We start from the raw sequence: 20014 nt of genomic DNA, 5'->3' as shown, positions 1-20014 counted from the left end.
CCAGGCAAAGAATACTGGAGTGGGCTGCCATGACTTCCTCCAGGGGATCTTCCTGACCCAGGGATCGAACTCACATCTCTTAAGTCTACCTGCATTGACAGATAGGTTCTTTCCCACTAGTGCCCTAGCCAACATTTATTGAACACTCACCTGTGTCTGGAAGCTCCGTTCCATGCCTTCCTCCTCAAGGGCATCTCTCAGAGTGGAAACTGTCATTATCCATTTTACAAAAGAGGCCACCAAGGCTCCGAGGAGAGTGTCACTTGTCTTGAGTCCTAGATTACAAAGTAACTGAGCCTGGCTCCAGTCTCCAAGCTCTTAATTTTTACTCAGTGACTGGGGAGAAGCACAGACAGGGCCCCTGCCTTCCTGGAGCTGGGAGTCCAGGGCAGAGACATATGATGTACCATATGAATCAGTAAATAATGAAGGTCATTTCAGACGGTACCAACTGCAGTGTGAGACTGGGGAGGAGGGCGACACAGACGGGAAGGCCTCTCTGAGGAAGTGACTGCCTGGGAAGAGCTGGGGACAGGGTGTTCTGGTCACGCTGATCCTCAAGTCCCAAGGTCTTGAAGACTGTGAGGATGTGGTCTGGGGCCGGGGCGGGGTGCGGGGGGGAGACAGTGGGGCTGGAATAGGAAGAATGGAGATAAAAGAGGGAGAGACTGTGCCAGGCCTTGTGGGCCTTGAAGGCCTGGTATTTTTCGAATTTGGACTTTTACTCTGAGCTACATAGGGAGCCATGGGACCATCTGGAGCAGAAGAAGGCTGTGATCTTGTGGGATCTCATGCATGAAGCGGCACAAGTTGGGGGTGCTGGGCCGGGGACCCAGGGCCGGAAGCCCCCCTCCACTGTATATAGGGCCCGTGGGAGGTGAGATTGCCACTTGGGAGGTGAGAAGCAGCCACATTCCCACCCTAGGGTGTGGCTTCCCCTTTACAGAAGGGGGTCATTTATCAAGCACATGGCCCTGACACTTTGGGGAATCTTCAGGGCTCATCCTCGATGGCTTGGTGGGGGAGGCTGGGGGCTCCAGCACTCAAATCTTACCACACCCACCCCACCCAACAGCCATCTCCGCGCCCCCCAACTCTGGCTTCCCTGGCTGCGTTGCCCCAGTGCCTGATCTGTTGGAGCAGGCAAAGAGAAGAGAAGTCACTCAGTTCTGTTGACTCTTTGCGACCCCATGGACTGCAGCCTACCAGGCTCCTCCATCCTTGGGATTTTCCAGGCAAGAGAACTGGAGTGGGTTGCCATTGCCTTCTCCAAGGGATCTTCCCAACCCAGGTCTCCAGCGTTGTAGGCAGACGCTTTACCATCTGACCCACCAGGAAAGGAGCAGGGAAGAGTGGTTCTATTTGGAGCCACTGGGATCCCTAAGAAGTGACAGGAGGATGCAACCTAGCCTGGGTGCCCCAAGGGGTCTCTCTCCCGGGGGGCGTCCCTCTGACCCATCTGATCCATCTGCTGATCATCTCTGGGCCGCCCTCACCCCACCGGAGGCCGAGGCCGGCAGAACCTGAGGCGGCCGGTGCAAAGGGCACAGTCCTAGCGAAGGTCGCAGCAGCCAGGCCCAGCCCCCTCTTCCCGGCTCTGGCCTCTGATCGGAGGGAGCTTCCCAGCCTGGAAGCTCCTGGGAAGTGGGGGTGGCGGGTGCGGGGCCAGCTGGGACTGGCCCAATGGAGGAGCTGAGGCCTGGGAGAGGCGTGGGAGAGACACAGACGGAGAAAGACAAAGAAGCGACTGAGAGAGACACACACACACACACAGAGACGGAGAGAAACAGAGACGGAGACACCCCGAGAAATCAGGAGGGAGAAACACACGGAGAAAGTGAGGGAGACAGTCATTCATTCACTCACTAACTCCGCGGCTGCTTATTGGGCACGGGCTTGTGTCCAGGCAATGCCCAGAGCAGACACAAATCTCTGCCCCGGTGGGGCTGACTGTCTGGTGGGGACACAGCCCAGAAACCTGATAACCGAGTAAATCACGTTGTCCAGAGTGATAAAGGGGAGAGATACGGGGTGGGGGAAGCGGGACAACCAGGGGGACTTACGAGCCAGATTCTTCTTATCTGGGGAGGAGAAGATTCCCACCAGCATCTTGACTGCGCCTGCCCTTCCCCCACCCGCCCCAAACTGGGGATGGGAGAGGGGAAAGGGGGTGGGGCCTGAGCCCGAAGCCGACGGCTCTATCTGTTGGGGGGGAGGGGAATTGAGGCTACGGCTGCTAAAGACCCCTCTTAACCCGGGTTGCCGGGGTTCTTCCGCCGACTGGACGTCCTTGGGGTGCAGCCCAGGACGTTTAATCAGAAGGTAGGTGGTAAAAGGGGAGGGATCAGTGCCCAGAGCACAGAGGGGACCCCTCTATTAGGTGTTGGGGGGACAGGGGGGGAATAAACTCAGGTTGCGGCCGCCCGGGCTGAAGAACCCTCCCCCTGCTCGTGTCTCCGGATCCTCCCACCGCGACGGAGCGTCCCTGGGAGGGCCGCCCGGGCCCGGAGGGGGGAGCCGAGGGCTGGCCAGTGCCAGTCGGCGCCGAGGGCGCGTTCCGTTGCCGCGGCGGGTGGTACAGACTGGCAGACACGCGCTGGCAGCCGCGGGCTGGCAGCCCGTACCCCAAGAGGAGGAGGGGGCAACTGCTGGCGATTGCCAGCGCTCTGCCTTGGGGGCCGCCCTCTCGCCTGCCCCCAGCCCCGCCTCCCGAACAGGGGCCGCTCTCTCCGCTCCCGGCCGCGCGACTGTCGAGCGCGCACTACCTGGGCGCAGCGGTGAGTGTCCACCACCGGGTCCTTTCGCGCGCGGGGCTCGTCCCGGCCCGGGGGTGGGGGTTGCCCTGGCCACCACCCTTGTCCCCTTGGCTTGGATTTCTCGGGCCTTTCCCGAAGGCTCTTGGAAGGGGAAAACCTGAGATTTCGGGACTGGATGCGGGGACCCGGGATGGGGGTGGGAGGCACCCGGAATCCCCCCCGCCTCGTCCTCTCCCAGCCACATCATTGCAAGTTTCGCTACCTCACCCTTGTCTCCAGGCAAAAGGAGGAGAGGTGGGAGGTACACAGGCTGCGAACCACTGCGCAGTGTCCCCAGCGCAGCGAGTGTGACCCTGGGGTGACCCTCATCTGCGTGTGTTTGGTGTCCCCTTCCCCCCAGCATGGCTGAGTCCCTGACTCGCTGTGAGTCTGTATTTGCGCCTGATTCCCTGTGTGCAGCTCAAGCCGTCTGGGAGGCATTTGTTTCTGCCCTGTTCAATTAAATCCGTTCCCCTCCCCAGGCCCTGGTTTTCTCGTCTGTTCAGTGGGACTTCCGTGACTGTGTCTCAGTTTCTGCGTGGATGTGTTTGTGTGGAGCATGAAAATCTTTGTGTCTGCTTCTTTGCGAGGTACTTCGTCTGAGCCTCAGTTTCCTCGTTTGTAAATTGGGGTTAAGGGGAGAGCTGCCCAGGGTATTTTAGCGCGAAGTCACAGTTGGGAGGTATTATACTTTATTGAGGTATATGTCCCTCTGCAAGAGTCTATGAGAGGTGAATTCCGTCTGCTGCCCTCAGGCTCTAGCCCTGCAAAATGGGTGGAGTTTTCTCTGCCTTCTCACTGAGGTTTTGCAGCGAATGAAGGGGGGAGTTCGCAGGGAAAAAACCTCTATGCAGCGAGGCGCGTAGATTGTGGGGTTCTGGGTCCCAGAGGGTGGGTGGAGGTTGTGAAATTGTGGCCTGTGAGACTAGGCATAAAATCCTGTCTGTGTGGAGGGGAATTTGTATATATCTTTCAGTGTCCCCTTGTCATGTGTGAATGTACTTCCTTTTTTTAAAATTTCTTTTTGTGCTTTCTTTTTTAAAAAACTATTTTTATTTTTGGCTGTGCTGGGTCTTTGTTGTTGCGTGAGCTTTCCTCTGGTTGCACCCAGTGGGGACCACTCTCTAGTTGCCCAGCTAGGACTTCTTGCGTGGGTTCTTTTGTTGCTCTAGGGAGCTCGGTTTTCAGTAGTTGCGGTGCCTGGGCTCAATAGTTGTGGCGCACAGGCTCAGTTGCTCTGCGGCCTGTGGGATCCTCCTGGACCAGGGATTGAACCCTTGTCTCCTGCACTGGGAGGTGGTGGATTCTTATCCACTGGACCACCAGGGAAGACCTGAACGTACTTTCATGGTTCCCTGAGAGGGTGTAACTGCGCATTTTGCCCTAGTTTGTGACTATCTGTGCACATGTCCTTGTCGATGTGTCACTGTATGTGTCCCTTTCTCTGTGTGGCTGTTTCTTTCTGTTTTTGACTAAGATGCCTCTGAGTATCCGTGCCTGTGTATGAATTATTAGTGTCCCTTTCATGTGGGACTCTGTTACCCTGTCCCTTCGTGATATGATTTGTCTCTTTGTGTCGGCCTGTCTCCATGGACACCCCCTCTTCTATCCCAAATTCCCTCTGGACCCCGGCGTGAGTGTAGGGTAGGGAGTAGGGGGTTAGAACCCCCTTCCCAGGTCAGGCACCGCTTATGCCTGCCTTCGCAGGCCGCCGGGGATGGTGACCATCAGGCCTGACATTGCTCCCAACCTCTCCGCAGCCCTGGGGCGGGCGGCCCATGGAGCCGGGGCTGCTGCGGCCTGCGCCGCGGGTGAGCGAGGTCATCCTCCAGCATTACAACTACACCGGCAAGCTCCGCGGTACGCGGTACCAGCCTGGTGCGGGACTGCGTGCAGACGCCGTCGTGTGCCTGGCCGTGTGCGCGCTCATCATGTTGGAGAACTTAGCCGTGCTGGTCGTGCTCGGACGCCACCCGCGCTTCCATGCGCCCATGTTCCTGCTTCTGGGCAGCCTCACGCTGTCCGACCTGCTGGCCGGCGCCGCCTATGCCGCCAACATCCTGCTGTCGGGGCCATTCACGCTGCGCCTGTCGCCCGGGCTCTGGTTCGCCCGTGAGGGCGGCGTCTTCGTGGCGCTCTCCGCGTCTGTGCTGAGCCTTTTGGCCATTGCACTCGAGCGCCTCCTCACCATGGAGCGTCGGGGACCCGCGCCCGCCTCCCGTCGGGGGCGCACGTTGGCCCTGGCGGCCGCCGCCTGGGGCTTGTCGCTGCTCCTCGGACTACTGCCAGCGCTCGGCTGGAACTGTCTGGGCCGTCTGGAGGCCTGCTCCACGGTCCTGCCGCTCTACGCCAAGGCCTACGTGCTCTTCTGCGTGCTCGCCTTTCTCGGCATTCTGGCTGCCATCTGCGCGCTCTACGCGCGGATATACTGCCAGGTTCGCTCCAAGGCGCGGCGCCTACGGGCGCACCCCAGGACTGGCGAGGGCGCCTCGATGCGCGCGCGCCACACGCCGCGCTCCTTGGCGCTGTTGCGCACGCTCAGCGTGGTGCTCCTGGCCTTCGTGGCTTGTTGGGGCCCTCTCTTCCTGCTGCTCTTGCTGGACGTGGCGTGCCCGGCGCGCGCCTGCCCTGTACTCCTGCAGGCGGACCCCTTCCTGGGCCTGGCCATGGCCAACTCGCTCCTGAACCCCATCATCTACACGTTCACCAACCTCGACCTGCGTCACGCGCTCCTGCGCCTCGTCTGCTGCAACCGGGGCCCCTGCTGCCGAGACCCAGGTGCCTCCCGGCGGCCTGGGAGCGCCCCTGGGGCTTCGGGCGACCTGCACCGCTGGCTGCCTCCCGGCCTGGATGGCAGCTCCAGCCGCTCCGAGCGCTCCTCGCCCCAGCGGGACGGGTTAGAGACCAGCGGTTCCACCGCCTGCCCTGGTGCACCCACGGTCGCCGGGACCCTGGTAACCCCGCCAGCTACAGACTGACGCCCTTTGACCGCGATTGCCCTTCCTAAGAGCACTTTTGCAGACTTTTTAAATACAGGAATTTATAGGAAAAAGCAGCCAAAGATGAAGATGGTGGAAGCAGAAAAGACCTAGGAAAATATATTTTATTGACGCTAAACTCCACAGCAATGAAGAAAACAGACAAAAATCCCTGCTTTTGTGGAAGTGATGTTCTTGTGTCGGACTCAGAGATGATAAGGGCGTGAAGAAGTGTGGAGATGATTCCGGTGACAATACAGTGATGCGATGGTGGTCAGGTGATGTCTTTTGGAAGAAGTGGTGACATGTGCTGTGAGCTGAGGTGATTATTATCCTGGGAACTTTTTTTTTTTTTTTTATCCTGGGAACTTTTATTTTTGGCATGTGGGATCTTAGTTCCCTAATCTGGAATGAACCCACAACCCCTGCAATGGAAGCAGGGAGTCCTAATTATGGACTGCTAGGGAATTCCTTGTCCTGGGAACTTCTGAAGGAAGAGCATTTCAGAATTGGGGAACAGCAGGTGCAAAGGTCCTAAGGCTAGAATATGCCTGTGTGTTCTCCCAAAAGCAAAGATCTTAGTGCTATTGGAGCAAGGATGGAGAGGCAGAGAAGAAACAAAGGAAAATAATGGGGCAGGTGGGGCAAAGCCTTATGGACCCAGGGGAGAAACTTCTTTTGCTCTGAGTGAAGTAGTACTCCTGGAAGGTTCTAGGCAGAGGAAGGACTTAATTAGGCTCAGGCATTTACAACTGCCTCTGCTCTCTGTAGAGGGTGAAGCCAGGAGAACTGGGTGATGGTAACTGCCTAGGAGAGTGATGACAAGGACTGGGACGTATGGATTCTCCACAGACTTGGGAGGGATTGGACAGAATTATTGAGGAATTGGGTGTGGGGGAGAAAGGAGTCAAGGACAGGTGTTCATTTTTAGAGGAGAGGCCAAAGACGGAGCACCCTAAAACTTGACTCTAGGAGACTCAGCCTGTTCCTCTGTGAAACAAGATTTTTTTGAAAGTGGTATCAGATCCTTCATAAAAGAATAAAAATATAATTGAATAATAAGAGTAATTAGTTGATTTTACCCTTGGTGGCTCAGATGGTAAAGAATCTGCCTGCAATGTAGAAGACCTGGGTTCGATCCCTGGGTTGGGAAGATCCCCTGGAGGAGGGCATGGCAACCCACTCCAGTATTCTTGCCTGGAGAATCCCCATGGACAGAGGAACCTGGTGGGCTGCAGTCCGTGGGGTTACAAAGAGTCGGACACAACTGATTGACTAAGCACAGAACAGGATAGTTACTCCCATAGTATTCTAGGCCTGGGACATGCCTTTTTCTCACCTTTCCTACAATCTTGTAAGGTAGGTTTTCTCACTCCCATTTGACAGATGAGGAGAATCCAGGAACTGAGTATTTTGTCCTATTTTCTGAGCCAGGATATTAGCCAAGGAGGTTAGGCTCCACATTTTCAAGAGGTCTGTTAAGCCCAGACCGACACTCCTTTGTTCAAGGGTCTGCATTTTTTGCCAGGGCGATATTAGGGCCCCCGGCTGTGCCCATGAAAGGTTCCAGGCATCCTGACCACAGTTCCCAGCTGTCTCGGGCTCCCAGCTGTCCCCAGGCACATTCCTAACCTCAGTGTGGAGAGGCAGGCTGGAGAGGGGCAGGGTGGGTTTGGGGAAAGGGCCTGGGGCTTCGGGTTCAGATTGTGGCACACCATTTGCCGGGACACGCGGTGTGTAGGGGTGCGGGTGAGGGGCACTGACGAGCCAGGGGAACTGAGTTCCCGTGGGCCACGCTCACACCGTCCCTGCATGCTGTAAGCACTGGGAAAACCAACCTATTTCCTGGAACACAAACACTCAAGCCTGGGGTCATATGCCAGTGTGCTTTGAGAACTGATTCTAATTTCCTACCTGGTTCCAGTATCCCCAGGCTCCTGTAATCTTCCAGAGCAACCTGAGCCACCCCACCCCATTGCTCAGTTGTTTGATGATGGTGTGATAGCAGAAGAGTTATTTACTTGTTCACATTTTACAAAATTCAAAAAGCACCAGTTCCCACTCCTGGATATACACACTTGGGAAACTTGCAGAGCCATTCTGTGGGTAAATGAGCTGAAATGTAAATACATCTTCTCTCTTTTTACACAACTTTAGCTTTGCTCTCCACCTTGCTTTGATCGTTTAATAGTATCATCTTGGAAATTGTTGCATGTCTAGATTTTGTACTGTGTTCATTGGACCAGCCTAGGTGCCTTAACAGAGAAGGCAACGGCAACCCACTCCAGTACTCTTGCCTGGAAAATCCCATGGACGGAGGAGCCTGGTAGTCTGCAGTCCATGGGGTAGAGATGAGTTGGACACAACTGAGGGACTTCACTTTCACTTTTCACTTTCATGCATTGGAGAAGGAAATGGCAACTCACTCCAGTGTTCTTGCCTGGAGAATCCCAGGGACGGGGGAGCCTGGTGGGCTGCCATCTATGGGGTCGCACAGAGTCGGACACGACTGAAGCGACTTAGCAGCCACAGCAGCGGGTGCCTTAAACAACCAAAGTTTATTTCTCATAGGGCTGGAAGTCCAAGATCAAGGTGTCAGCATGGTAAGCTTCTGGTGAGAACTCTCTTCCTAGCTTATAGACAGCTGCCTTGTGGCTGTGTCCTCACATGGTGGAGAAAGAGATCTAAGTTCTCTGGTGTTTCTTCTGATAAAGGCACTAATACCATCATGAGGGTCCCACCCTCATGACCTCATCTAAATCTACCTCCCCAAGCCCCCATCTCCAAATAACATCACTTATTTTTATATGTGGGCTCAGTCACTCAGTTGTGTCTGACTCTGGGACCCCATGGACTATAGCCTGCCAGGCTCCTCTGTCCATGGGATTTTCCCAGGAAGAATACTGGAATGGGTTGCCATTTCTTCCTTCAGGAGATTTTCCTGACCCAGGGATCAAACCCTAGTCTCCTGCATTGGGTGGCAGATTCTTTACCACTGTGCCACCTTGGAAGCCCAAATACCATCATCTTGTTATGTTAGGGCTTCAATATATGATGGTGGGGAGGGGGCACAGACCATAACACTTTTTATGTCACTATTTTTTAATTGAATAATTGCTTTACAGAGCTTTTTTTTTTTCACATTTAAAAATATTGAGGTAAAACATTTACACAGCTAATGGCTTCTTTTTACTGGCTGCATAGTATTTCACAGCATAGATTACACCAGGGCCCTAGGGATGCACACATGTTAAATCCAACACTTGGCATTTAAACACAGTATTGCAATAAACATCTGTGTACATACACCCTCCTAAACGTGTGCAAGGGTACCTTGGATAAATTACTGCACATGTCACTGCTGGGTCTCAGGGCTTGTAGATGTTAATTTTGAGATATACCAGAGGTTTCCTTTGGCATGTGGAGAAGGGTGTGGGTTTACTCACAGCCTCAGCCACTCCCCATACAGTATTTGGCGATTATGCTATGGCGCCACCTCTGGAGGCACTCAAACCACAGCTTCACCACCGCCACCGGCAAGGGAGGAGAAGCAAGGAACCCCACCCCAGCCTTCTCCTGCGTGGGATTAATCCCAAACCCAGAGCAGGGAGGCAGAATCTTCCAAATTCACCCCAGGGGCAGGCGGAATCCTTTATTAGACCAGTATCTGTTCAGTCTAGCGTTTCATACAGATGGACTCTTAAAAGAAAAAAACCCCACATACATTTAAAAGTTAACTTTATATAACAAAGAGCATAAATGGAAAATCAGTATCACTTTCCATGGAAAATAACAATCATTCATATTTATTGAGCGCTAGCATTCTCAATTAGTTCTCCCAATAATCTACCAGGTAGGTGCCTGTATTATTAACATCTATTGCTACGTGGTGTCCAACTCTTTAAGACCCCAGGGACTGTATAGCCCACTAGGCTCCTCAGTCCATGAAATTTCCCCGGCAATGATACTAGAGTGGGTTGCGATTTCCTTCTCCAGGGCATCTCTTCGACCCAAGGATCGATCCTGTGTCCCCTGTATTGCAGAAGGATTCTTTACCGTTGAGCCACCACAGAAGCCCTATTAACATTTTACGAGGAAGGAAATTGAAGCATGGAGCGGTTAAATTATGGGTCCAGCTGCGCAGAGCTAGAGAGTGGCAGAGCCGGAGTTCGAATTCCCAACTGCGAGCTCCTCGCGCCTCCAGATTGGAGATAAAAAGTAAAAACAATGAAAACCCCAGTAGGTAGGTAGGCAGCTCTGCCGGGATCCTTCGGCCACCTGAACGTGAGGCCTGCACTGTGCGGAGTTAAAAGAAGAGCAGGTCGTGGGAAGCAGACTCGCGCTGAGACGACGAAACACGGCTGATGGAAGGGACTGCGAAGGGGTGGGGGGACGGGCCTGGTGGGCTTAGCCGTGGCGCCCTTGCCCGCCGCCCTATTCCTCGCCCATCGGCGCCGGGCACCTGAGGGAAGGGCGGGGAATCACGACTCCTTCCCCGCCGCGCCCTCTCCGCCCTCTCCCCGCCTCCTTCTCGGGCGTCCCGAGGCTAACCCCCCACTCGACGGCCGCGACCCCGTAGGCCCCGCCGACCCGGAGCCCAGCCACAACCCCCTCCCCCGCCGCCCCGGACAGTGGAAGCGCTCGCGGGTCTTCAATAGCGAAAGTCAGGCGGGAGCCGCCCCCGAGGCAGGCCACGGCCCCTCGGGCTTCCCGGAAGCTCGGTGCGCGGGTGGCACCAACGTGCCAGGAGCCACCGCCGCGCCCCCTGGCATCCCCACCCCGCGGTGAGAGTATCGGAGGCTACGCAGGTGAACGCACAAGCGGCGGCGGGGAGGGGTATCCGGTGATCCCGGGTGCAGGGAAGCGCTGAGCCTCGAACCCGGGGCTTTGATTCTAGGCGGCTCCGACCACGCGGGCTGGGTGCGCCCAGGGATGGTTGCTTGGCCCTGCCGCGATTACCGGCACTGCGGACGCCGCTCTGGGGCTGCGCAACTGGGCAACAGCGAGCGTGGGCGGGGAAGCGGGGGTGGGGGGGAGCGGCCCGCTGCCGTCTCCGCCGCCCGAGGCCCGGGGCCGCGGGGACTTTTATTCTGACACGGCCGGCTCCCGGCTCTGCTTAGTCATGGTGACCTGCGCGCGTTCCGCGCCTCCCCCCTGCGAGCTGCGATGGAGGCGCCCGGGCCTGGGCGACGGAGGCGGAGCCCGAGCGCGGCCATGGCGGGGTGAGTGAAGTGGCCCGCGCCCGGGCTGAGGGCACCGAGGGTCTAGAGTGCTCTGCGACCATGTCCGGGGGCCGGAGCACTGGGCGATGCGGGGCCCGGTCGCCTCGGGGTTTCCCGCGGCTCTGCGGAGGGCCAGGAGGGCGCGGCTCGAGTCCGGACCTTTTGTTGGACGGCGCGACCGGCGGGTGATTCCTGGAGCGAGAGGCCCAGGAAGCGTCGCTCGGACGGAAGCCCGGGGATCCCGGGGCGTTTGTGGCGGGGGGGGACCTTGGTCTGCGCCCCGGGGCTTACGATGGAAAGGCCGCGGCGGGGTCACTTCCTCCCTTCTCTAGGCCTTGGCTGTGCCGGCGGGACATGCGCAGTGCCCCCCGCCCCCCCCTCCACTTACCGCTTCTTGGCGGGGGGGTGGGGGAGAAGTGTCCGGTGCCCAGGGGGCACCGTTGACCGTTTGGCTAAAGACCAAGAGGCAGGCCCGGGCCTCGGCTGGGGAGAGGCGGCCAAGCAGTGTCCAGGGCACGGTGGAAGAGGAGGGTGCTCTGGCAGGCACAGTGGAGTGGGCAGTCAGCCAGCCGCAGCTTACTGACCCCTGCATAGTGCCAGGCTCCAGGCGGACTGCAGGGGAGGCACAGGAGAGGGTGGGCAGGACCCTGACCTACACAGGGCTACCTGCCCTCTGAATCCTGGGGCTCAGAGCCAGAGAGACCCTTCATCCATCAGCAAGCAAGCAAAGGAGCTAATTTCCATTCCTGACAAGTGGTGTGATGGAAATAAAACAGAGAGGACGTGACTCTGAGTGGAGCCCAGGGAACAATAAGAAGAACCTCTTGTAGATCCCCTGCCTTCTCTTTGCTTGACTTTTTCAAACCCAGCTCACGCCCTGACCCTCCAGACTCCACAGGGTTCACAGACACCCTCCCTTCACTAGTCTTTCCCTCTCATCACACTCTTCCCTGATTCTCCAGGTCAGCTCTCATTCTGCCTCTGAGTCTTCGCACTCACTGTTCCCTCTGCCTGGAAAGCTAACAACCACCCACCCACCCCCCTACCTGCCCCCTTCATAAGTTCATCCTTCTAGTCCCAGCTCCAAGACAGGCCTGGACTACCTGATTTTAAATAAACACCTGCACGGCACACTGTCACAATGCTGTTGTCATTTTCTTCATGACCCCAAATCTTGCTTATTTCACTTATAGTCCTTTTTTCCCCGGTGTTGGCTCCAGGGGGGCTCATTGCATGTCTGTCTGGCTCCTTGCTGTGTCTCTGATGCCTAGAACAGTGCCTGGACATGCCCGAGAAATGTTGATGGGGTGAATGAAGGAATGAGTTGGACATGCTGTGAGAAGGGGTGGGCCCCGGAGAGCTGGAACAGAATGGGCAAAGGGAACAGGTGGACGGGAGCTGACTATGAAGGGCTTTGCAGGCCATTGAAGAGTTTGGTTTTATTCTTCATGCCACAGAGAATGATGGGATTCTGAGCAGGGGAGGGGCACCATGTGACCTACCATTTAAGGTGGGCCCTTGGACTGGTGGGGCCATGGGTCAGTTAGGGAGCGCAAATGAACACTGCTTTCCCCGGGCTTGGAAGGAAAACTGGTCTCGGAGTCACTTTATCTTAGAAAAGAAGGCCTAGCCCCCAGCCCCGTGCCCAGCCCTGTGCTCTCCCCCTCCAGGCCCCTGAGTGCCAGTGGTGGTGTTGTCCCTTGTCACCTGGAACCCCATGCAGCCGGAACCCAGGCCTAGCGGGGCCGGGGCCCATACCCAATTCCTGCCCCTGAGATCACAGCGCCCTGAGGGGGCAGGGGACACGGCGATGTACGCCTCCACCGAGTGCAAGGCCGAGGTGACGCCCTCCCAGCATGGCAACCGCACCTTCAGCTACACCCTGGAGGACCACACGAAGCAGGCCTTTGGCATCATGAACGAACTGCGGCTCAGCCAGCAGCTATGCGACGTGACGCTGCAGGTCAAGTACCAGGACGCACCTGCCGCCCAGTTCATGGCCCACAAGGTGGTGCTGGCCTCGTCCAGCCCCGTCTTCAAGGCCATGTTCACCAACGGTCTGCGGGAGCAGGGCATGGAGGTGGTGTCCATTGAGGGCATCCACCCAAAGGTCATGGAGCGGCTCATTGAGTTTGCCTACACCGCGTCCATTTCCATGGGGGAGAAGTGTGTGCTCCATGTCATGAACGGTGCTGTCATGTACCAGATCGACAGCGTGGTCCGCGCCTGCAGCGACTTCCTGGTGCAGCAGCTGGATCCCAGCAACGCCATTGGCATCGCCAACTTTGCCGAGCAGATTGGCTGTACGGAGCTGCACCAGCGTGCCCGGGAATACATCTACATGCACTTTGGGGAGGTGAGTGAGGGGTGGGGACATGGCACCAGGGCTTCAGAGCAGCCTTGGGAGGACCGGGAAACAGACAGGTGGGTCATCACCGTCTCCCCTAGAGAGGTGAAGGGTCAAGGCAAGGAGATGGAGAAAAATAGGGTTGAGCTCCCAGTCTACATATCTGTGACAAATCTGGGAAACAGCTGAAGAAACTGAGACCTTCATGGGTCTTTGGGCTCCCTTGGGTCAAAGGTGGGGACAGAGGGCAGTGACTATGACAGCAGTTCCACCATAGGCTGCCCTGAGCAGGGCCTGACGTTCCAGGCAGTCAGTAAGTATTTATTGAACACCCGTGACATGCTGTCAACTGCCAGTGTTTTCTTTAGTCCACAGAGTATTGTGCTCACACTAATCTTTGTTTCATTTTCATTTTTAAGTGGAGGAAGTTGTGAGTAGAGAAAATGAGTGCTTGTTGAATACTTGGTGTGGGCCAGCCTCTGTTCTAAGTGATTTCCAGCCTTTAAATCTCTGAGTCTTCCCAGCTATCCTAGGACGTATGCTTTGGAGTGCCTTCCTGGAATTTTTTTTTGCCACACCACATAGCTTGCAGGATCTTAGTTCCCCGACCAGGGATTGAACCCTGGCCCTGGCAGTGAAAGCGCTGAGTCCCAACCACTGGACCACCAAGGAACTCCCCCTTCCTGGAAATTTTTAAAATCATCCTCCTGTGGCTGGGGCCAGCTAGGTGGACACTAGTCTTGGTCTCCATGCCTCTCATTCTCTACCATCTTGGGGGTTGACCAAATGCCCCAAGAAGCTCTGACGTTAGTCTTAGAACTTACGGCTTCCAGGATGGTGGCCCAAGAGCAGGGTTGTCCCACTGACCTGCACAACACTGGTGTCAGGGGGTTGCCTCGGCTTGGAGTAACAGGAAGTTTGGATCCCCCTGATGTGGGGTGACTGAAATTATTTATATAGACCAGTGCCAGACAAGAAATATTTACCTTAGCAATAACCCTGCTATGAATTAGCAACTAATATAATCCCCCCCTTTTTGGAGAAGGCAATGGCACCCCACTCCAGTACTCTTGCCTGGAAAATCCCATGGACGGAGGAGCCTGGTAGGCTGCAGTCCATGGGGTCGCTGGAAGTCGGACACGACTGAGCGACTTCACTTTCACTTTTCACTTTCATGCATTGGAGAAGGAAATGGCAACCCACTCCAGTGCTCTTGCCTGGAGAATCCCAGGGACGGGGGAGCCTGGTGGGCTGCCGTCTATGGGGTCACACAGAGTCAGACACGACTGAAGTGACTTAGCATAGCATAGCATAATCCCCCTTTTATAGAGGAAGAAAACCAAGGCACGGAGTGTGTTAGGTTTTTGCCCAAGGTGGTACAATTAGAAGGTAGTGGGCCAACACTGCAACTCAGGCTGCTTTCTTCAAGCCTGAATTTTTTTTTCTTTCTAACATATTCTGTTGCTATTTGAAGTCAGTCTGCTCTTTTGAAAAAATAATTTCATTAAAAAAAGAAAAGGGTAACATTCTTACACTTAAGATACAAAATGATACAAAATCTAAGAGGTGACGTTTCTTTTTCCCATTTATGTACTTACCTGCTATATGCCTGGCATGTAGTGTTAACTCATTGAATTCTCACACACTGAGCGTTTACTACTATTCAAGTGCCTGTTCTTTTCTTCCTTAAATTTTTGTTTATTTATGGCTGTGCTGGGGCTTCGTTGCTGTTCCCAGGCTTTCCTTAGTTGCAGTGGGCAGGGCCTCTCTGACTGCGCTGTGCAGGCTCCTCAGTGCAGTGGCTTCTCTTGTTGTGGAGCACTGGCTCTAGAGCGAGAGCTCAAGATTATGGCACATGGGCTTAGTTGCCCCAAGGCATGTGGTATCTTCCCAGTCTAGGGATCAAACCTGTGTCCCCTGCATTGGCAGGTAGATTCTTAATCACTGGACCACCAGGGAAGTCCCTCGAATGCCTATTTCACACCTGAGGAAGCTGAGATTAGCAGAGGCAGATTGAGTGTCTTGTCCAAGGTCCTAGCAGGGGCTTGGCGAGGGGCTGGGAGGTGGGAGTGGAGAGAGACCTGTAAGTCAGCCCATGACACTGTCGCCCTCTGCAGGTGGCCAAGCAAGAGGAGTTCTTCAACCTGTCCCACTGCCAGCTGGCGACCCTCATCAGCCGGGATGACCTGAACGTGCGTTGCGAGTCCGAGGTCTTCCACGCCTGCATCAACTGGGTCAAGTATGACTGCGAGCAGCGGCGCTTCTACGTGCAGGCGCTGCTGCGGGCTGTGCGCTGCCACTCGCTCACGCCCCACTTCCTGCAGATGCAGCTGCAAAAGTGTGAGATCCTGCAGTCGGACTCCCGCTGCAAGGACTACCTGGTGAAGATCTTCCAGGAGCTCACCCTGCACAAGCCCACGCAGGTGATGCCCTGCCGGGCGCCCAAGGTGGGCCGCCTTATCTACACGGCCGGTGGCTACTTCCGCCAGTCGCTCAGCTACCTGGAGGCTTACAACCCCAGCGATGGCACCTGGCTCCGGCTGGCGGACCTGCAGGTGCCCCGGAGCGGCCTGGCGGGCTGTGTGGTGGGTGGGCTGCTGTACGCCGTGGGCGGCCGCAACAACTCGCCTGATGGTAACACCGACTCCAGCGCCCTGGACTGCTACAACCCCATGACCAACCAGTGGTCGCCCTGCGCCTCCATGAGCGTACCCCGCAACCGAATTGGGGTGGGCGTCATCGACGGGCATATCTATGCCGTTGGCGGCTCCCATGGCTGTATCCACCACAACAGTGTGGAGAGGTGAGTGGTGCAGGAGGCGTGGGATCTGGGGCTTCTGCTGCTAACACGTCCCCCACCATTGGGATCTGAGGGTTCCTCCTGTCTTTCTTTTAAGATATTTGTTTATTTATTGTTGTCTGTGCTGGGTCTTCGTTGCTGCACGCAGGCTTTCTCCAGTTGCTGCGAGCCAGGGCTACTTTTCGTTGTGGTGCACAGGCTTCTTATTGCAGTGGCTTCTCTCGTGGAGCACAAGCTCTAAGCCCACCAGCTTCGGTAGTTGCAGCACGCGGGCTCAGCAGTTGTGGCACAGGCTTAGTTGCTCCACGGCACATGAATCTTCCTGATTGAAGACACAGGGCTCGAACCCATGTCCCCTGCCTTGGTAGGTGGATTCTTATCCACTGCACCTCCATGGACGTCTTCCCTCAATTGTTGAGTGCTTTTCTCTGTGCCTTGCCTTCAGGGAGTGGAAGCCTCAAGGTGAAGCTAAACTCCTGGGGGATGTATGGTCATGACCCTGGATGATGTGTCTTGGCCTGGGAACTGTTTACAGGGCCATCACATACCCATACAACGACTATTAGCAGATTTGGAAAAAGTTCCATCAGTTTGAAACTGTCGGAATGTTAATATGCTAATTTATCTGCCATCTATCCACAAATGGTTGTAAGAAACACACAAATGAGGTCTGTTAACGTGGAAGGTGCCCCCTTAGACGTGGTGCCCTGTGCAGTACACAGTCTGTGTACAGTACAGCTGTGCATGGTGACCCTGTGTTTGCGTGCGTGCGTGCTCACTCAGTATGTCTGACTCTGTGACCCCATGGACTATATAGCCCACCAGGCTCCTCTGTCCATGGGATTTCCTGGGCAAGAATACTGGATTGGGTTGCCATTTCCTCCTCCAGGGGATCTTCCTGGGCAAGAATACTGGAGTGGGTTGCCATTTCCTCCTCCAGAGGATCTTCCTGAGCCAGGAACTGAACTGGTGTCTCCTATGTCTCCTGCATTCAACACTTAGCTTAGGCAGTGGTCTAATGGAGCCATTTGAGTCCAGCAGAGGTGCAGGCGACCTTGAGCAGATGGGGACCATGACCCTCAGTTTCCTTGTCTAGAAAACGGACCTACTGATAACTTGCATTGTAGGGAATCCTTGTGAGAATTGAAGAGTTCAAGTAAGGGGCTTCCCAGGTGTTGCAGTGGTAAAGAATCCACCTGCCAATGCAGGAGACATGGGTTCTATCCCTAGTCTAGGAAGATCCCACATACCTCAGAGCAACTATAAGCCAGTGCGTCATAACTATTCAGCCAGTGCTGTAGGAGCCCTGGAGCAGAAACTACTGAAGCCCACCTGCTCTAGAGCCCATGCTCCACAACTAGAGAAGCCGCTGCAGTGAGAAGCCTGCACACCACAACTAGAGAAAAGCCTGTGCAGCCAGGAAGGCCCAGCATAGCCAAATAAAATTATTTTTTTAATTAAAAAGAAAAAAAAACCACAGTGGAATATCAGTGGGGGTCAGTGTCTCAGGCCGGCTGGGGCTGCTGTTGTCATTGCTACTCTGTTGTGGCAGGTATGAGCCGGAGGGGGACGAGTGGCACTTGGTGGCCCCGATGCTGACACGAAGGATCGGGGTGGGAGTGGCTGTCCTCAACCGTCTGCTCTACGCGGTCGGGGGCTTCGACGGGACAAACCGCCTCAACTCAGCCGAGTGTTACTACCCAGAGAGAAACGAGTGGCGGATGATCACACCCATGAACACCATCCGAAGCGGAGCAGGTGGGAGGGGGCTGCGGGGAGGGGAGCAAGGAGGAGCACCCTCCCCACCCTGGGAGTGATGCTTATAGAGCTCATGCTCCTTTCTCTTGGCTTCGTCTCTACAGGGCCCCTCAGGAGAGGGGAGGAAGGAAGACGGGTGACGGGAGAGGGGAGGGTGTCCCCCCAAGAAGGTGATGGCTGGGTCCCCCAAGGCCAGGCCCTGGAGTCACCCTCTCTGTGTCGTCCGGTTTAGGAGTCTGCGTCCTGCACAACTGTATCTATGCCGCGGGGGGCTACGATGGTCAGGACCAGCTCAACAGCGTAGAGCGCTACGACGTGGAGACAGAAACGTGGACGTTCGTAGCCCCCATGAAGCATCGGCGGAGCGCCCTGGGAATTACCGTTCACCAGGGAAGGATCTACGTTCTTGGTGAGGCCTGGGCGGAGAAGCCCACCTAGCCCCTTTCAGTAGGAGGGTTTCACATGCTTCCTTCCTTCCTACCCCCCCAACCCCCACCCCCTTGGAGTAGTGACCGACCATCCCTCCTGCCCTCCCTGCAGGGGGCTACGACGGTCACACATTCTTGGACAGCGTGGAGTGTTATGACCCAGACACGGACACCTGGAGCGAGGTGACCCGAATGACCTCTGGCCGGAGTGGGGTGGGCGTGGCTGTCACCATGGAACCCTGCCGGAAGCAGATTGACCAGCAGAACTGTACCTGTTGAGCCGCTTCTGTTTCCTGAGCGGGGGAAAAAAAAAAGGTCCGATCCAGAGTATTGTCGTTTCTGTACAAAAAAAAAAAAAAAAAACAGGGACAAATGAAGAGGCTCCACAGCGCAATTCGTGGCCTCCAGAATGGGAGGCTGGGACACCACGGTGTTCCAATCACGACGTGAAAGAAAAGAAGGCTAGAGTGGGAACTCGTGAGCCTGCCAGAGCAGTCCCAGGAATGTCCAACGAGAGCCTGCCCAGGAGGTGGGCACGGGAAGGATGGGCTCCCCAGAGAGAGGCCCCCCACACCCGCTACCCCAAGACTAGGCCTGGCTCCCCCACAGGTAGCCGCCACCTCCCTGTGGGATGAAAGCAGGTGCCGGGGACAGGCTGGTTTTCATCCCCTGCGTCTTTGTGCTTATTTCCTAAAGGCCTGGGAAGAAGCCCACTGAGGCCTTGGGGGAGGAGGCCCCTCCAGAGGTGTGGACCCCAGGAATGGGCCTGTACATAGAAACCACTGGATTTTGCTGCCCGGACAGTCATTTTGTTGATAAATAGCCCTGTAACTTTCAGATGAAAATAAAGAACAAACTAACTAGTGTCTTCCAACTGGGCTCTCAGCCAGAGATCTCAAACCTGTGGGGACAGAATGGACGCTTCTCCTGACATGCACTCAAGTCTTTTGATTTAAGGCTTAGATTTGAAACCAGTTTGTTATCTCGGCCCCGCTGAATTTTGATATGTAGGGCATCTTTCTCTCCATGAGCAAGCCACACAGGGCTCAGCTTTGTCTATCACTTTCAACTGCTTTGGAGATAATGACCCAACTCCTTGACACCTCTCCTAGGGCTCCCCGAGATTAATTGCACACAGGCGCAGTTTATATTTTCACAGTATATATTATATTATTATATTTTCACAGTTTATATTAAGGCAGAAGATCCCCAATATAGGCTTCTCGGATGGCTCTGTGGTAAAGAAGCTGCCTGCCATGCAGGAGACTTGGGTTCTATCCCTGGGTCGGGAGGATCCCCTGGAGAAGGAAATGGCAACCCACTGCAGTATTCTTGCCTGGAAAATTCCATGGACAGAGAAGCCTGGCAGGCTACAGTCCGTGGAGTCACAATTGAGTGTCCAAACAATAACAATAACTATCCCCAACATGCCTTCCAATTCATTGAAAGTCCATCAGGTCATATTTATGCACTTCAGTAACACCGACCAAGGCTTTTGTTTTATTTAGGTGCCTGGGTATTCAAAAGACAAAGGGGTTCTTAGGAGTTTTCTTAGGCAAAGGGCTCAATAGCTTGGCTCCTTCTGAACAGCCTGTGTGACGGGATTATGTGGCCTGGATCTTTTCTTCTGCCTGTCAACTCTATTCGTGCTGGGGGAGTGGAGAAAAGAATGGTCTCAACTGTTGG

General features: G+C 55.4%; 2 protein-coding genes and 1 long non-coding RNA gene across 8 annotated transcripts; 2 read left to right on the top strand and 1 right to left on the bottom strand.

Annotated features, from left to right (window-relative positions):
- The first annotated feature begins 137 nt into the window (after positions 1-137).
- On the top strand, positions 138-7924 carry S1PR5 (sphingosine-1-phosphate receptor 5). Of its 5 annotated transcripts, none has more exons than XM_024994222.2 (3): positions 138-2322; positions 3278-3385; positions 4556-7924. In XM_024994222.2, the coding sequence occupies exon 3, from the start codon at positions 4574-4576 to the stop codon at positions 5771-5773; it is 1200 nt and encodes a 399-aa protein (XP_024849990.1). In that variant the 5' UTR covers positions 138-2322; positions 3278-3385; positions 4556-4573; the 3' UTR covers positions 5774-7924. The 5 variants fall into 5 exon arrangements, with proteins under 5 accessions (XP_024849990.1, XP_024849991.1, XP_024849989.1 ...); XM_024994221.2 differs by lacking the exon at positions 138-2322 and adding an exon at positions 2726-2777; XM_024994223.2 differs by lacking the exon at positions 3278-3385.
- Positions 7925-9494: 1570 nt separating this feature from the next.
- On the bottom strand, positions 9495-10895 carry LOC132345696 (uncharacterized). Its single transcript, XR_009495166.1, has 2 exons — positions 10592-10895; positions 9495-10235 (listed from the first exon to the last, which is right to left on the bottom strand). It is a non-coding gene; the product is annotated as an uncharacterized lncRNA (long non-coding RNA).
- On the top strand, positions 10292-19202 carry KEAP1 (kelch like ECH associated protein 1). Of its 2 annotated transcripts, none has more exons than XM_005208764.4 (6): positions 10292-10581; positions 12666-13351; positions 15460-16145; positions 17695-17900; positions 18133-18309; positions 18441-19202. In XM_005208764.4, the coding sequence occupies exons 2-6, from the start codon at positions 12713-12715 to the stop codon at positions 18605-18607; spliced, it is 1875 nt and encodes a 624-aa protein (XP_005208821.1). In that variant the 5' UTR covers positions 10292-10581; positions 12666-12712; the 3' UTR covers positions 18608-19202.
- The last annotated feature ends 812 nt before the right edge of the window (positions 19203-20014 follow it).

Source organism: Bos taurus, chromosome 7 (genome assembly GCF_002263795.3).
Source record: "Bos taurus isolate L1 Dominette 01449 registration number 42190680 breed Hereford chromosome 7, ARS-UCD2.0, whole genome shotgun sequence".
In the NCBI taxonomy this organism is placed as follows: Eukaryota; Metazoa; Chordata; class Mammalia; order Artiodactyla; family Bovidae; genus Bos; species Bos taurus.
The sequence above is the reverse complement of the archived record's forward strand: the minus strand, read 5'-3'. Positions and strand labels throughout refer to the sequence as shown.

Coding starts and splice junctions, on each gene's coding strand:
- S1PR5 (XM_024994223.2), top strand. CDS start 4,574: ATGGAGCCGGGGCTGCTGCGGCCTGCGCCGCGGGTGAGCGAGGTCATC.
- KEAP1 (XM_005208764.4), top strand. CDS start 12,713: ATGCAGCCGGAACCCAGGCCTAGCGGGGCCGGGGCCCATACCCAATTC. Junction 13,352..15,459: donor TCTACATGCACTTTGGGGAG/GTGAGTGAGGGG, acceptor CGCCCTCTGCAG/GTGGCCAAGCAAGAGGAGTT. Junction 16,146..17,694: donor CACCACAACAGTGTGGAGAG/GTGAGTGGTGCA, acceptor CTGTTGTGGCAG/GTATGAGCCGGAGGGGGACG.